Here is an 18,854-nt window from a genome sequence, read left to right as displayed (position 1 = left end):
TTTGAAATGTTCATCTAGTATTGGTCTTGGAAAATAACGATTAGAAATACCGTTGGTCATGCTAACCCGTGGCGCGTAGTACACCCAGCACCCCTACCTCATAATTGGTCGATTAGTTCTTCGCAGTAAGCCCACTGCTGCTGTCGTCCGGTATAAACAAACAACCTACCGGCTGACCAGGTTCCAACGACGCGATAGACATCATCATCATCATCATAGACACCACACTGTGACTACCGCCGTTTTAAATCGAGGGAAACAAAACTGTTTGGGCGAGTTACCTTTCACTTAATGGCCATCCAGAGAGCCGTCTGGTGAATCGGTTTGGTGCTAGTGGCACGTAAATGGACCGAGCTGGATGTCAACTACCTTTTAATTGGCCTCTTCTAAGCGTCATTGCCATTCCAGAGAGGTGGCTTGGGCGCGTGCATGGACTTCCAAAACGGTCATTCGTTGGGTTGAATGACGACGATGAAGGGCTGTTGGCTTAGATTAGGGACAATCAGGTGCGATTTTTATGGATGGATTTTAGTAGCCCATTATGGAGTGCTAGTATTTTAATGGGAAATGTTTTTACTATGGTTTTTATGTTCAATCATTTGCTGAAACGTTTAAGTTTGATAATTACTTATCCATGTCTGAGCATGTACTTCTTCTTATTTTTGGCTTTATTACGTCTCTACTCGGACTTTAAGCTAGCCCTCAGAGTTCTTTGAGCATTTCCAACCAAGTCGCCTACAGCGTGGTCTTGCTTTATAGCTGCGCCTTTAGTTAGCTCAGTCGGTAGCTTTATATGAGCATGTAATATTTCCAACAAATTACCGCTCAATCGAAACATTTGGTGAAAGATTAATTTAATATTTGAGAAGGCAACACCTTTTGACCCATTTTCTTCGAATTAAAGCACCCAATTCCATGACTAGCTCTAACAACTATTACAGCACCACTTCGGTCTACAACATAATTCACGACCCACCTCGTGTTTAGCTAAACAAACACCGCCGGTTATCGCGATTCTCCTCTCTTCGCTACTCCGCAAGCCAACTAAGGCGAACAACACCTGCCTGAAGTTCGTCCAAAAGGCGCCACATCAAACCACCCGTAAGCCCATTGTAATCAAAATAGAAGCACTCCAAACCGGCTCAAGCCAAATAGCCGGCCAATAATAAAAATCTTTTCGGCAAATCATCATCCCAGAGTGTGCCGCAGTGTGCAAGCTTGAAACCGCGTGCCGCTTTTTACAGGTTTCATAAAACTATCAACAAATACCGGCCGCAACATCTATGCATGATGCTGCCGCCGTTGTTCGCTGCTATTGCACGTTCACATATGTAGGACTACAAACGAGCAACTTTTTTTTTTTTTTGTTTTCATGGTACGTTTGCAGGTTTACACTTTCAATAGCTTCATAGCCATAGGATCCAAATTATTAATGATGTGTCTTTATACGGTAGACCTACCATGGAACACGATCGTTATGCTTATCGTATGTTTTAATTCAATTGTTCGTTTTTTTTGGGCGTTTTTTGCGTTTCTAGGAATCAATTTTCATTATTTACTATAAGCTGTTGAAAATATTTATGTTGAAATTGTTATGAATTGTAATTGGCATCCTTGCGAAGTTTTGTGGTTGACGCTCATGGCCTCACATTCATCTCACTGTAAAATGATTGTAATGTGATAGAGGAATTTGTATCTGTAAGTGTAGCTTAATATGATTTATAGTGAATATATGGGCAGCCTTAAGTATGCACCTTTAGAATTGATAAAACGATCCATAAAATATTCCAAAATGTTCCATTAAAAACATCCAAATGATCCATAAAACATCGGAGAAAATCCTTAAAAAAGTTTGAATGATCCATAAAAAAATACCAATATTATCAATATTTTATATAAAATTTAGCAATACAATTGTAAAAATGTACCGCTAAATTTCTAAAGCATGAGCTTAGAAATTGTACGAATTACCCATAAACATATTGCAATTGATCCATAAATCATTCAGCAATGAACCTTAAACTAAAGAAAGTGATCCATAAAAAATCAAGTTTGCGCACTTAAAAATATAGGCATGATCCATAAATTAGACGTATATGATTTATGTTTAGGACATTACTTTTTAAATTATGATCCATAAACCTTGAAAAATTGCGCCACTGCCTATCTACTTAGATTTACTGCCCTGCCCGTGTATTTTAGGTAGAGTTGCGAAGCGACGGCCAAGCGTCTAGAATTAGCTTCCAAAAGAAAATTCTATAATAATGTTCTTAAGAAGCTTCCTATGGAAGCTTCATTTAGAAACTTATTTAAGAAGCTTATTCTAGACGCTCGGCCATCGCTACGCTCTTCTGACAAAAAACACGGGCAGAACAGTAAACTTGAGTAGCTACGCAGTTATGTAGCAATTTTCCAAGGTTTATGGATCACATTAAAAAAGGGTCCGAAACATGAAAAAATATGTTAGGAACTTTTTTCATCCTTTCTCCTGCCGCAACTGGTCTAGGGATTCCTCCAGGCTGACCTCATTGGTACTTCCTTTTCCAGATTCTGATCCGGCATCACTCCTTGCACTATTCTTTCTGCTAGGTGATTTCTTTGGGACAGACTTGTTGGTTCTTTTTGGCACCTTCTGCATATTTGTGCACTTCGAGCACGTCTACGGAACCTCATTTAGAGCTGTTGTCTTACCAGCACAACTATAATGGGTCCAGAAATCGCAGACATCACACTGGACCATATCATCTACGTGGTCATGGCATTCACAAAGCGTACAGTTTCGATCGCTGTTCTATTCTTCACTCAACGGTGGTGTTGATCCCTTGGACATTTTGAGGTTATATCCGATGTTCAGATTAATGAAAGCAACTTCCTCCGAGCAGTCTCGTTTTGGACAGTTTGAATCTGAAATACGTTTTATTATAAGCATTAAGATTGGTTTAGATTTTATATTAGTTTAATAAAACCTATTTCACCTTCAAGCTGTCCAAAACGAGACTGCTTTGAGGAAGTTGCTTTCATTAATCCGAACATGGCTATATTTTTAAGTGAGAAAAACTTGATTTTCTATGGATCACTTTCTTTAGTTTAAGGTTTACTGCTGAATGTGTTATGGATCAATTGCAATATGTTTATGGGTAATTTGTACAATTTCAATGCTCATTCTTTAAAAAAATAGCGGTACATTTTAACAATTGTGTTGCTAAATTTTACATAAAATATGGATCATATTGATATTATTTATGGATCATTAACACTTTTTTAAAAATTTTCGTCGATGTTTTATGGATCATTTTGATGTTTTTTATGGAACGTTTTTGAATGTTTTACGGATCATTTATTGGTTTTTATATTCAAAAGTATGTTTGCCGAATATAGGTATAGTGCCATAAAGAAATTTCGTCTAGCTCGAACGTTTGTAGGGATAAGAGGTGCAAGAAGGAACTACGTAGACTACGTCTTACGGGAAGGTACTTGGGGTAAATCGAAAATCTAGAATTGCGACCGCCACGAAAAGGTGTAAGGTTTTAAACGCTTATAACTTTATCATTTATAGATGAAATTAAAATCCAAATACACCAATCGATAGGAAATAACTCTCACAATGAATGGTTTTCGAATTTGTTCATTCAAAATCATTGAAAAATGTACAAATAAAAAGTGATAATTTTATCACCGTTTCAATGAAATAAGCGTTCTCCCCAAACCAATTCCTCATAATTGAATACCATTTGGTTGAGCATCATTTTGCTTGAACCTGTAAAACTATATAAGAGCTCTGATGTCATTCCTCCGCTCATCAAAGCTTCGGACAGCAGCAAACAGAAGCAGGAGAAAATCAGGAAAAGGTGAATTTTTTCCCTGGGGTGGAGAGGATGTGGATTTGTGGAGATCGAACAATTGGTCCTTTTCAAGACCACACATATTTAACAGAAAGAGTTATTGAGACTATTTTCGGTCCCGTTCAAATAATATGAAACGCGACAAATGTTGTTTTTATATAGCAAACCCCCCCATCCTTCTATAACGCCAGCCTAAAAATAATTGACGTTAATTTTTTCACCCGCCAAAAGAGCCTAAAATTCAATTTGAGAGAAAAATTGGATGCCATGATTTGTTCCTCTCACAGCTACAAAATAGTGTAATACATGTCTGGTACCTGTTTACATGCAATAAGATTAACATCTGAAGTCCATACTTTTTTACATATACTGTACAAAAGATACTTTTTGTCCCGCCCCACTCATAAAAAAAACGGTGGGAAATTCTGTGAGGGACGTAGCTTAGAAAGTATTTTTTTTTGCAGAATATTTTAAAAAGAAGAGACTTCGGATGTATTTTTTCTGCATAATATGTAAAAAACGAGGGACTTCGGATGGTGTCTACAAATTGCAGATGCATTACTGAAAGAACTGTCAAAATCCTATGATTTTACACGCTAGTGTTCGTGAGATTCTGCTTGGCGAACTGAATTTCGATGATTTTGGGCCGTCCCTGTGTTGAGGTGGGATTCAGAGGGACGGTAAAAATTTATTTACATCTTTAAGTAGAGCTTTACATTGTTGTTTGTTACAAAATTCATGCACCAAGTGGTTTAGCGAGTTTCTGGGTGATGCTGTGTTGAGTTCGGTCCAACAAAAAATTAAACCTCTGAAAGTGGGTTGGAGCGTCTTTGTGTAAATGCAAGAATGGCAAAAAGTTAAGAGATGTATATCTGAATACTTGTAGTTCTAGTGCCTCATTATGTGCTTAAGAGGCGGATAAATTCGGACGTTAAGCTATCCAATGAACATTTAGAATTATGATCCTACTTGGATGGTCGAATTTTTGACTCAGGGTCACATGGACCAAACTTTCTAATGTTGTGAAAGCACAACTCTGAATATCAAATTTTCGATTGTGCTGATGGAAAGAAAGTGAGGGGGCAATCCCAAGTAATCAACAAGCCTGCTTAGTAATAATCCGACTTATGATGCGTCAAAGCCCTGTATTACTCGTATGTTAGCTTTACATAACAAAATCAATCCAAATTAGCGTAACCTAGTAACACTTTGGGTTTTATGAGGGTACTGTAGACCATGATTAAGACTTGTAGATTGCTTTAAAACCTCAATAAAACTTACAATATTACTTGGGCTGGGATGTGCAATACGTGCTTGTGAACGATTTTCCACCGGAGGTATCCCACTGCGATCAAGCGTTTGGTTAAACGTATTATCCATAACAACTGTTCAACGGAGATGGGATGGGTATTGAAGTGTGCACGGGGAATATATTTTATAACGGGGGATTTAAGACAAGTGTTTCTTATGCGGAGAAATATTCCTAACGGAAAGTCCAGAAACAGTCAACAAATAACTAATAAGGGTGAGGAAATTGTGGAAATTAGGGGATCATGAAAATGCATGTTATTGGGATTAAGCCGATCGTTTTATGATAAATTTATCTTTAATTTCTTGTGGACTGAACGACAGCTAGCTGATTGATATTATAAATGATTGCAGTTTCATTCAAACATAATTATTAATCAAAGTAACGCCACGGTTACTGCTTTAATTTATTACTTGGCATGTCTTAAATCTGTAAATTTAAAAAAATGTGACTGATTTTGTGCACCCGGTTTTTTTTCTGAAAAAAGACTAAAAAATCAGTGAATACCAAAGAATTTAGTTTTCTTCGTTGAGTCAAGCCCGGAATGATTTGTATAATTCAATAAAATTATTTTTAAACACAATTAATAATTTTGAATGACGTTATAAGTCTCCGTGAAGCATAAAATGCTCAAAAATTTGGAGTGGACATCGATCAAGATTTCTTTTGATCTGTAAAATATCGCCAGGATAATTTGGAGAATGATAAATACTTTGGTATCACATCTTTGTATTGCACAATATGTTATGAAATGAACTTTAAAATCGTAACTCCAAGAAGATCTAACGTACTTTTTAAACTGCGTTTTTCCTGCTCAGATCTTGCTTTTTCCGACATACCAAAACAAGATTTGAGATCATTTTGCAGTGAAACTCTTTGATTTTATACGATTTCATGATTCCATTAGAATTTGGATATCTAGATCATCAACATATTAATGCAAATATCATCTCATATTTTTTCTTCAAAGTAGACGTATTGTAGAGCAATTCTGCTGAAAAAATTATATGTTTATCTCTAAACGGTTATTTTTGCAAGCCTTGTTTTGTTCAAGGTAGGAGTGATGTTTGAGTTGGGTTATTATTAAATAACTGGGAATCCGAAAATTGGATTTGAATGGGCACACAGTAATTTTACGATTCAGGGGATCGTGAAAAATGTCAATGTGTAACATTTTCTGCTATGGATCTTCAAAATATATCAGTTTCAGAACAGCCAGACCTAACCTAACGTTGCTCAAATATCATAAAAATACTCTGCCGTTATTAACATATAATATACTGAAATCTTTAACGAAGCTTGAGAATAACATCAAAGAACATCCAATCTCCTCGTTTCTGGCTTTTAGCTTCGAGAATCTCAATGTGCAAGTCTATTAAACCCTGAACCAGAAAAAAATCTAACATTTCATACAGGAAGTCGGTGAAGTTACCGCTACGATCAAGCGTTTGGTTCACGGGGAATGTATTTTATAACGGAAGATTACAGACAAGTGTTTCATATGCGGAAATATCCCTAACGGAAAGTCCAGACACATAGCGGCGTCGGTGGTGTAGTGGTAAGCGTGATTACCTCTCACCCCAGCAGGCCTGGGTTCAATCCCAGTCGGTGCCGCTGGGATTTTCTGAGACATAAAATCTCTGATCACGCGTTCCTTCGGATGGGAAGTAAAGCCGTTGGTCCCCAGTTCATGAGTTGATGGGTCGATAGGTAGGGTCCAGGAGTGGGAGCTGCCTCCCTGGCGTCGGTAGCATTGGTGCTCAGCACGGAAAACAAGATCGACGGAAAACAAATCAAAGGAAAAAAAAAAAGTCCAGACACAGCCAGAAAAAAATAACTAATAAGGGTGAGGAAATTGACATGTCAAGGAGCGAACATGGAGTAAATTGAGGAAATAAGTTAAATCTACTGAATTTTAAATCAATATCAAGAAAAATGCACGAGAAGATCACTAAACATCTCAACGTAGTCTACGTCAACCATGCTTCTTGTAAACAACCCCACAATTTTTTTAAATAGGGGAAACGCTCTTATATTGGCCATGTTTTGGCGATAATAAACGATTCTTACAATATTGAGGCCTTGAGTTGTGGTAAGATTGGCAATTTAAACCATATTCATCGGGATATACATACAAAACGCACTAAGATTTTGATTCAATCGTTTTTCTGAGGTATTACTAAAATAGGAACCTATGACCATTAGTGGTGGAATTACTCTACATACTGCTTTTAAACATCAATACTGTCCTCATGCCAATAGGGTTTTGGTCCTGTGGATCTCATTCACCGCTTTACTTACATCCAATTTTTTTTTTACTTCGGTAGGATTAGCTATGATGATTCAGGAACCACCGGACAGTAACAATACTCAGTGTTCACTCAGCTGTCGATAGAAGCAGACCACCCTCGATGTGTGTCACGCGATCGGTTGTTTATTTGGCAGCAACCATTGTGTGGTCCTCCTCATTTTTCTTCATCAGCAGTTCTTTCAGTCGGAAAGCAACCATTTCGTGATGAATGAGTGAGTGCTGACCACGTTTTACGTCCATTGCTGCAATGGAAGCGCTCTGACCCCCGTTGGTGAATCTGCCCTACAACGAAACTACTGGTGGAGGAGGCTTATTGGATAGCGGAAGATAGCATGTTTAATGTGTTGTACCTTTTGACTTTAGTTTTAAGATGTGTCGTATAGTGAACAAGAATCCTTGGCTCTGTACAGTTAATTCGGTTGAGCATTATCAAATAAATTAATAAACAAAAAAGTAACAATGCTACTCCATCTCTTCCAGGGAACGTATAAGGAGTAAGGGAAACTATTAAAGCCGCTGTTCGTAATATAATCAGCAAGCAATCTAAACAACCAACATAGAACTTGACGCTCTCAAGACAGACTAGGAACTGCGAAGATATAACCGCTAGTTTTATGATATGCTTTAAAATTCCAGTGTGTGTCCTATTGAGGCATTTCAGAGGAGCGACAAGTAAAATGTTCTTTAAAGAAAGTGGACACCTGCTTATCAATGGTTTAGGGTTAAAACATAACGAAAAGTTGTGAATTTTCGCTCAATGTGTAAAAACATTGTTTATTTTGGCAACACTCTTGAAAAAAGTGCGAAATTCCGAACGATGGGTCGGATCAGCTTAACAACTCGCAAGAATGGTTTTCTGAAAAGTAGTCGTTACGAGAATTGGCAAAAAGCGTGGAGTGCAGTAAATCTACAGTGTTCAAGATTGTTAAAAAGATTTACCGAAATCTGGGTGCAAAAAGCACGCCTTTTGAAATCGCATAAACCGTGTTCCGTTCGTGATATTGCCAAAAAATTGGACATTAGCGTCGGAACTATGCAGAATATCTCAAAATTTAACAATATCAGAACTAACAAGAAACAAAAAGTAACCAAAAAGACGGATTTACAGAAAGCTTCTTCGAAAATACGGTCACGAAACTTGTTTGACTTTCTCCTTCAAAAGCCGTACCGGTGCATTTTGATGGACGACGAGACGTACGTCAAATTGGATACCAGTACACTGAGCAGAGGACAGATGTGCCTGATAATGTGCGATACATCCAAACCGAAAAATTCGGATGAAAAGGTTTTGGTATGGCAAGCCATTTATCATGTGGCTTGAAGAGTTCTTCGTATTTCATAAAGGGCACAATCAACGGTGAAAATTACAGAAAAGAATGTATCAACAAAATGGCTTTTACCCATCTATCTTGTTTATTAATTTATTTGATAAGGCTCAACCGAATTAACTTTACAAAGCCGAGGATTTTTGGTCACTATACAATACATCTTAAAACTATAGTCAAAAGGTACAACACAATAAACACTTTATCTTCCACTATCCAAAAAGCCTCCTCCATCAGAACTGGAGCCGCTTCCAGTAGTTTCATTGCATGGCAAATTGTTGTACGCCAACGAGGGTCAGAGCGCGTCCATTGCAGGAATGGACGCTAAACGTGGTCAGCACTCACACACTCATCACGAAACGGTTGCTTTCCAAAGTCGACGACGCATCGACCGAAAGAACTGCTGATGAAGAACAATGAGGAGGACCACACAATGGTTGCTGCCGAGAAAACAGACGATCGTGTAGCACACATCGACAGTGGCCTGCTTTTGTCGACAGCCGAGTGAACACTGAACCCATCTATCGAAAGCATACGGATTCTCCTTTGTTTTGGCTGGACTGGCATCTGCTCACTATGCTTCTGCTACGTTGAAGATGCTCAACGAAAACAACGGAAAAAGTCAGTTTTGTCGAAAAATTCCAAAATCCCTCAAACTGCCCTGATCTGCGTCTTATCGAGAGATACTGGGAAATAATTAAACGGCATCTTAAGAAAGAAGGAAGAGAAGCAAGCTCTGTTGACTGCTTCAAGAAAATTTGGTCTGGAGCACAACGAAAGTTAAGAAGAAATTTGTGCAGAATCTAATTGACTCACGTGAAATCGGTCATTTATAGAAAGTAAACTTATGAAATTGTTCGAAAATAAATAATTTCCTTTGAGAAACAGGTGTAACTTTCATTAATGATCAGTCCTTATGACGAAGCATTCCCTGAATGGATAGCAAAAAACATAGTCATACAACTATTTACAATAGCGGCGCCGGTGGTGTAGTGGTAAGCGGGATTATCTCTCATCCCCGTCGGCGCCACCGGGATTTTCTGCGACATAACATCTCTGATCACGCCTTGATTCGGAAAACAAAAACAAACTATTTACAGAGTTGGTTGGAAATGCTAATATGAAGCTTTAGTGTGATAATTTATTAGCTAGAGAATGATCTTTAGAAGAGGGTAGGTGGATAGTTCCGTTACAGTAAGGCAGTATGAAAATTTAATAGAAGTTGAAAATGAGCGAAGGGCCATTAATGCGACAGTTTTTTAAAGATAGACGCACATCTTTTGCCTAACCCGTACGATGTACGCGGAGACTTGAAGTATGTCTCCAAGTCTACAAGCAAAAAATGTGCGTCCCTCTTTTGCTCATAAACTGACTGTGGCTGTGGAATAGTTCTAGCGACGTTTTCATCACTACCTAAAGCCCTACGTTGCGAGAGCATTTCCAGTCGATGGTGTGTTATAATGCAATTCTTCTTTACCCAACTATTGTGTTGCTCCTCTCGTCATGACCAACTTGGTCATCTCAGAGAGAAGGCAGTAGGGTAGACTTGGAGACATACTGCAAGTCTCCGCGTACATCGTACGAGTTAGGTAAAAGATGTGCGTCTATCTTTAAAAAACTGTCGCATTAATGGCCCTTCGCTCATTTTCAACTTCTATTCAATTTTCATACTGCCTTACTCGAACGAAAAAATCCACCTACCCTCTTCTAAAGATCATTCTCTAGCTAATAAATTATCACACTAAAGCGTCATGTTAGCATTTCCAACCAACTCTGAAAATCGCTAACTTCTCGTATGAAGTAACATAAAAACACTTTGAATGAAACTATTTACAATACAACAATATGTGTCTGGTCATTGTTAAACGGCAGGAATAGGTTTTTTTTCTCATAAATGGATTATATATTTTAATGATTTTTCTAAGTACGGTACTTATTTAATCGAAATAAAAAATATTCCTATATTTTAATATTCATGAGGTGCAATGAATTTATGCTACTATTTTGTATGATAATCACCATAAATAATGCCGTTCAATATTATCAAACGTATTCAAGGTGAATAAAAATGGTGATTAAATTTCAATATGCTAGAATATAGTTTTTACACATTGACATTAATTATGATTTCACATATCGAACATCAAAAGAATAAAATCACAACAAAAATTTTATCAATGTAACCCATCAACCAAATAAATCCAAATTAAAACCATCCAAAGTTATCAAAATTTTTTTTCATATAAAGTTTTATCAACTTTTTCAGGAGCGATTTATGCAGTTGTAACATAGTTTTATGGTAGTCTTCAAGAGGTTGGATTAACTTTCTGGCCAGGAGATAGTTTAAAGCATACCTTTTCTACAACCACGTGAAGTATATGATATAACAGAAAAATAACCGATGCTCCTAAGTTGGTATACATTCTTCTTCTTCTTCTCGTTTGCATTTCAAGCTTATTGCTAAGCGCATATTAGCTTATTGCGTGCTCTCAACTTAGTGTTGTAAATGCACTTCCAGCTTTCGATGGCAATACCAATGCATGAATTTGAATATTGTGTGGCAAGCACAATGATACTCTATGCCCTGGGAAGTCGAGAAAATTTCCAACCCGAAAAGATTCCCTCGACCGGACCGGGAATCGAACCCGCCGCCTCCGGCTTGATAATACCGTGCCTTTACTGACTAGGCTATGAGGCCCCTGAGTCACATATCAAGTTTAAATGGTTGCATTACTACTGGACCAATTGGCCATGACATGGCTATATAGCGGCCATCAGAAAACAATGTGATCGCCAGTGAAAGTTTTATAATTTGGCTTTATCAACTGCAATCAAGCTTCTATAAAACAAAAAAATTTGCTTGGGATTGATCTCTCCACAGCTGGATGTCGAGTTATAGAACCGTACATCCAACCAGGAAATTTAAGTCTAAATTTCAAATTTTCTTGAAAAGTATGCAGAATGTTCAATTTACCACGTGTACAGAAGGTTTTTTTTTTTAATAATTTTGTAATTTTTATGTTATTTTTATTTTATTTTATTTTTCGAAATAAAAAATGTTGCCCCAAATGCACTGCGTCTAGAAAACCATCTCGTGAAGGTTTCTTATGAAAATATGCATTCTGGACAAACTTGCTTGTATGCTGCAGTCCATTGGAAGATCTGAGATTTTTTTGTTTGTAGTAAAAATTAATGTCATGGTTAAAGGCTGTCCATATACCACGTGTACAGGTTTTGAGCCATTTTAGACCCCCAAAATAGGTAGGTTCTCCAAATTTTTCTGGAGCTCAAATCAGATGATGAACCAGATCAACAAAGGCTGGAAAAATGTCAGCTGTATTCTAATATATTCAAGTAACGGGTGTTCAATAAAAAATGAGAATGATTTCAGTGCCGTCCAGCGCTTTTGTGAGAGCATCGCGACTGAGTTGTGTCGTACGGGGCCAGGGGACCAGGGCCCCTTCTCCAATATTCATTGATGGTTTTTTGAAGAATAAACATTATGTTTTTAATAAAAAAAATAGTGACGGCTTAAAAAATTTTTTTTTACCAGCTATATGATTGAAAAAAATCTCATTTTTTTTTATTGAACACCCGTTAGATTCATGAAACCAATAAACACCATTTACGAAACATTTGTATGTTCACTCGACTGATGCAAAATTTGAAATTTTCGCTCCACAGTGTTCAAACGGTTTCAAATCGGGTCTTGATTAGCCTCCGAAAGTTTTAACTCATTTGATAGGAAACTGACTTTTCACAAACGATTTGAAGTTTATATGGAAATTACTATGGGAAAACAAAAATTTTTGTTCATTGTCTTCTAGCCTTTTTACATATTGTACTGTTAACAAATTATATTTCTATTCTTATGGGAATTTTTATCAGCTACAACTTTGCAAAAAATCGTTTTCCAGCCAAAAGTCAAATTAAATAGTTATTAATTGTTTAATAGATTGATAATATTTTGGCAAGATTAAGCAACTGTATGGTGGGCAACACTGTATTCTGCAGTATGACATAGTAGCCATGATTTTTGTCCTCTATTCTACGCGCCATAAACACCAATGTTGTCTGCTGAACAGTTGATTGAACATAATCACAAGACATCAGTGACTTGAATCATTAATGATTTTTGTTGCTTACATTTGATCGAAAAGTGGTCTTTAACAAACTTGTAGCTGAGAAAATCTTCAACAAGCTCAGCTATCATTTTTTAATTCGAGTGAACTGGTGACCTTTGAGATAGATTTTCTTCATAGTAATTCCCATATAAAATTCAAATGGTTTGTGCCAAGTCAGCTTCTCACTAAATGAGGTCAAATTGGGAGGCTAATCAGGGCCCAATTTGGAACTGTTTGAGCACTGTGGAGCAAAAATTTCAAATAAAGACAATGTTTTTGATCATTAAATAGAAATACATGTTAAAACTGATCGGTTTTTTATTAGATGTATGTAGCTCTAACCTCAGTTAAATGGGTAATATCTTTCACCGCAAACGTCTTCTCAAGTATCATACTGAGAAGCAACACTAATTTTTCATTTACGACATCAACACTAAACGTCTGTTAACAACGTTTCAAGGGCCATAACCATGATACGACGCATAAAATCAAAACTTTAAGCTTATGATGAAACATCTGCACAGGGTTTGGGGAACAGAGCTTTGGATCAATTCCCCAAGAAATGACTTAAAATTCCGGAATATTTTGTGAAATTTAAACGGACTGGAGAACAATGCATTATTAATAGAAATCATCGGACTTGTTCTCTTGAGACAATTGTGGCATGTTGGAACAGTCTTTTGAACACAAAGGGTAGCTCTAAATACTTTTGAATTGGTTCTACAGGGCTACTGAGGCAATTTCAATGCTATGAACATATTCAAAGTACTTGCAACTTCAAAGCACATTTGAGATAAACACACTTAGTTTTTTGATCTAGGTTATTCAAATCGTCCAGGAGTTCAGATGATTTGTTCTACTAGATCAACCCAAGCTGAGACAAAGTCTGTAGTATCTAAATAAGCCCAAACAGATACATAGTGTCTATGTGGATCATGCATGCACGACCTAATTTCATGTATACCAGATGATCTAGGCTCATATCGAATGATCTACTAGATAAACGTCGACTGGAACAGTATATCTAGTAACTTAATGTGTCAGTAACCATTGGTTGATAAAGTTCAATATCTAACTTAAGTTCCAGGATGATTTGGAGAACCTTGAACATCTGGAATACATAAAAATAGGTCGTGCATGATTTACATAAATACCACGAATCTGTTTGGGCATATAACGATACCACATACTTTGTCCAAGTCTCGGTTGATCTAGTAGAACCAATAATCTGAACTCCATGGGAATTTAGAGAACCAACAACATACTATGTATATTGGTCCCATGAATCAACGTGGATATTTTTCGATACTACAGACATTCTGCCTTTCTTAGCTGATCTAGTTCAGCATCTGACTTAAGCTTCAGGATGGTTTGAAGAACCTAGAACATCTGGTGTACATGACAATACGTCTTACATGATGCACATAAGCACCTTGAATCTTTTTGGGCATATTTAGATATTATACACATTAACCAGTCTTGGTTGATTTAGTAGAACAAATCATCTGAACTCCAGCTTCAAAGTTCCTTGAAATTGGTCTCCGTAGCCACATTTGACCAAAACTGACCCAGCGAATCACAAAACTAATGTTTTATTACGTAGACAAGCAATTTCTAATAGGGTTTCAGCTTAAACGTAGCGATAAACGGGCCTCATGAGGAAACAGGCTACTACCAACAATCAATACGAAACTAACGATTTTAAATTGGCTCACTACTTGACTAGCCTATTGGTCCCAAGCAAATCGATTAACGTACCCCATTCTAGTCAAAATTCTAGAACTACACTATGTTTGTTTTGATTCGCTATGAAAGTTTGACAGATAAAATGAGGAGTTCGTGGATTTTCCTATGTTTCGAGGGGTGCATCGATTACCTTGGGACCGAAGATAGTACCAGAGCTGAGCCAAAAAGTTGAGCTCATTTCTTCGGGACCTTCTGGTCTTAGAGTTACCTCTATGCTACTACTCTTTTACGCGACCTGACTCAGGAACCCACCGGAATAACTCTGACCACAAGGACAAAACAACCTTTCTGATATGTATCCATAAAAGTAGACAAAATTATCCATTTGTACTGTAAATGTAATCCTCAAATATTGAGGACTTGGCAAGTTTTTAGACTTTATTTTTTTTTTTAATAATCGCGAAACGTTTAAAATGGTCTCGTATCAATGATATGCTGAACCTATGGTTCGAAAATCATCACCAGCATACTTATAAAACAAACTTATTTTGTCAGTTCATCGATGTAAACCAAAGATTAGTTTGGTAACACTGCCCTAAAATGCATACAACTATCACCCGAATGCACTCTCATAGCTTCAACGAAACAACATTCTCAGCATCTTCAACAAATCTCTCTCTCCTCTTCACCAACATTCATTAGCTGCATTTTATCACAACAAATCTCTACCCATAAATCATTATCTCTGCATCTTCGCACCCCTCCTCCGCACACACACTCAGTATCACCCGCCATAGTTCTCGGTACCACCGTGCAGAAACGAAACCACATTGATTATCTATTTTCTTCTCTCCACTTGCTCCTCAAAACGTGAGCATCTCGTAATGCTCAAGACGCTGAGTGTGATGGAAATAAGTAAAATCAACTCTAATCACTTACGTAGCACTTCCTCATCTTCTCTCCCTTGTGAAGCGACTGGCGAGACTATCTTGCAGCTGATTCCAATTTGATGTAATCCCGGGCTCGTTCCGAAACGCCAATTTGCGTGGGGTGGGGGGTGATCCCCTTATCCAGGAATGATGTTCAAACAACGGGAGACAACTGAACACTTGAACTCTGTCAGATCACTTCTTCCCTCTTCGAACAGTTCGTCCGATTTTCAACGGTCACCAACTGATTCTCTTCCACTCCGATCCGGAACTGAACTCTTGTATATGGTGGAAGAACCTTCACCCCCTGCCAGAATCTTCTGTCTTCGGCTCACTGTGCTTCACTTTTCCGCGAATGAGTAATAGAACTTCCTGCCTGCTTCTTCGGCTGCTATCGGCAACAAAAGACACACAATGCGATATGGTAGTGCATGTATCCGAAACGCGTCCGTTCACGGTTACGGCCAAAACGATACTGAATTTAAAAGAAAGAAATGTTTACTATAAAATCTATCTCTTCCAGTAGCCCCCGAAGAAGCCACCACAACAAGTGGTGCAATGGGTTGGATAGGATGGGTTGCTGCCGGGGTGAAGCTTTTCGCGCTCGTTTTCCTCTCTCGTCACGTCGGTTGAAGCTCGTTTTTGGCGATAGTGCAGTTCAACCGGTTGGTCTTCGCATTGGATGGGAGTGCATATATGTTTTTTTTCCCTACGTGAAATGCACTTTGCCTCTGCTGCTACTCTCGGCCCACTCGACCCAAGCAGGGGGAGAACAGTCTATAATGCACTCCTGGGGAAAAATTGTCCCACGTGGTTTTTCGTTTCGTTGCCTTTTTGATAATGGGAATTTAACATTTAGCATTGCTAGATCTGAACTTCAACTAGCATTTCGGCACATTCAATCCTGGAATAAGAAATGGTGATGCAACTAAAAACCGCGTTGGTTCATTTTATCCCAGGGGTGCATTATAGACTGTTCACCCCTATCAACAACTACCTACACATCTAGTTTGGTGTTTCTGCGGAAAGTTGGAAATGTGAGAAGGTAAGAGCCGTGATCGTTTTAGTGATGAGGGGAGTTGGCGGTACCGATTTTTGTTTCTACTTGCTTCATGCAATGTTTACATTTTTATCGATTGCTAGGGATGGTCTATTCGTTTACATTTAGATTGAATGCGAGATTTTTTTTTTCTTTCATTTGTTTCCGTCGATCTTGTTTCCGTACTGAGTATCAATGCTACCAACGCCAGGGAAGCAGCTCCCACAACACCTGGACCCTACCTATCGACCCATCAACTTATGAACCGGGGACCAACGGCTTTACTTCCACCGTGATCAGAGATTTTATGCCTCATAAAATCCCGGCGGCGCTGACTGGGATTGAACCCAGGCCTGCTGGGGTGAGAGGCAATCACGCTTACCACTATACCACCTGTCAATGTTGTCTGTTCTACATCGGGTTGTGGGATTTTATCATTGGAAGGAGATTCTCCTGATCCGGTGATTGAAGTGTGCTCTGCTTCTGTAAGGACGTGGAAAATGTCCGAGTGTCAAATTTAGGCTTCATTTTTCCTGTGATTGATTTTTCCATCGCCCGAAACAATGTGCCACTCGATAACACAGTTCTAGAAAAGAACTTTAGTTCAAAGAAAGTACAAGTGATTGGGTGAAATGCAATTCAAAGTTTTTTTTTATCAGCATCCTTTTCGTCAGAGCCGTTATTAGGTGATTGGCAAGCTGATTCTGATGGGAGGCGGATTGTGCAAGAGTTTCTTTGAAGATCCGATGGAATGGTTTTATGTGCTGAGCTAGAATTAGGAGATGTATTAGTTTTCCAAGTTTTTGCTTCACGGGCTAACCATCGTTCATTTGGTGAGTTCACTCCTGTTTATAACCTGGTTCGGTTACTACAACTTTGTCTTAGACATCATTTCGAAGAGCCGCTTTCGTGCTGCATTTTGATGAGAAATCAAATGTCGAGCGCGCTATTGTCAAAGGTCGGAACGAGTGGGTATGACCAAGTTCCAACATAGATTTGCCAATTGATTCATTCGGCAAAAGAGTCGTTCTAGCCTTTTTTCTGGTTTTAGACGTTTGATGGTACAAAACTGAAAGTTCATGTGCTCATGATTTGCCTGAAGAATTGGAAAAGTCTTGGAAGTGCCTTTGGTTCAACAGTAGTGCAGCAGAACAGTAAGAGTACAAAAATATGAAACTGGCTGAGATCTTTCCTTTATTTTCAATTATATGTTTTTATATTTTTTAATATATTTTCATTCTATTACTCTCTACTGAAATCTAGTTGTCACCTGTTGGTGTTCAGTGTTAGAAAATTTTGCAAGCTTTTATGAAGCACACAAAAGGAAAGTTCGCGAGTCATTGGCCCTATTATTGATGTCACTTCAACTTGTCACTCACAGTGAAGTGATTCCCATTTGATTTACATGGCAATCACTTCACCGTGAGTGACAACTGGTCACTTCACTTCGTTTTCACCGTGAAGTGACACCCGTAATAGGCGCCATTGTAGATTGATTACAGACCTGCTTTTTCTCAAGGGAGTTTAAGGGAGATAGAACTAGGGTTCCTTTCTCCATTTCCTTTCTCCTACGGCCTTTTATTTAATGTTTCCCTTTTTAGAAAGCGAGTAATGTCGCTATAACTATAAACCATATGGGCTAGGACAAGAGTTAGTGCCATCGGGAGTACCATTCTCGACAATTCAGTCGTCTTGCAAAAATCGAGGACGTATTCCATCGACTTTTGCTGACCTCCTAACCGGTGATGACAGTGCAGAAACAGTTTCCTCAAACCAAGAAAGAGCAATTTCCAGGACCCGTGAAAATGCTGATGCAATAATCGACAATGCAAGATAACAGGTAGTTGTTAGAATTTAAAAAAAAATACTTTGAATCTAGATATCTCATCACACAAGCACACATGTTCGAGCGTTCGCCAACGTGCAGCTAGCGAAGCATAAGAGACATATTCCATCGTTTCCATCGCATGCAGCCAGCAAGCCGTGCGTTGGCGAACGCTGCTTGAATAAACATTGTAGTCTATGAATTCAGATATCTCAAATATATAAAATTATATGTCCGGCAAACTTTCACCTTCGATTGATGATAAATGGTACATTTCGGAAAGTAAATGACTTTTTGCTAAAACTTGCTACTTTTCGAGAAACCAGATTATAAAAATCATGGTAATTTTCACTATTTTGGCTAATATTTCGCTTGTATCGATCCAAATCATTGGGAACTCTTCCTTAAAACTTGCAAATTATCCTACTTAAAAGATAAACGGCGTTAAAAATTAAGGATTTGTC

At 38.1% G+C, this 18,854-nt stretch overlaps 1 protein-coding gene across 1 annotated transcript in view; it reads right to left on the bottom strand.

Annotated features, from left to right (window-relative positions):
- Nucleotides 1-15,807, bottom strand: part of LOC135712173 (bromodomain-containing protein 4A-like) — a 42,574-nt gene extending 26,767 nt beyond the window's left edge. Inside the window, exon 1 of the mRNA XM_065235138.1 lies at nt 15,537-15,807. Coding sequence (XP_065091210.1) covers nt 15,537-15,551 — 15 coding nt within the window. The 5' untranslated portion in view covers nt 15,552-15,807. The remainder of the gene's footprint in view (nt 1-15,536) is intronic.
- Nucleotides 15,808-18,854: the final 3,047 nt, after the last annotated feature.

Source organism: Ochlerotatus camptorhynchus, unplaced genomic scaffold (genome assembly GCF_037179485.1).
Source record: "Ochlerotatus camptorhynchus isolate MF236.1 unplaced genomic scaffold, CSIRO-AGI_Acam_v1.1 ptg000461l, whole genome shotgun sequence".
Lineage (NCBI taxonomy): Eukaryota > Metazoa > Arthropoda > Insecta > Diptera > Culicidae > Ochlerotatus > Ochlerotatus camptorhynchus.
The sequence above is the reverse complement of the archived record's forward strand: the minus strand, read 5'-3'. Positions and strand labels throughout refer to the sequence as shown.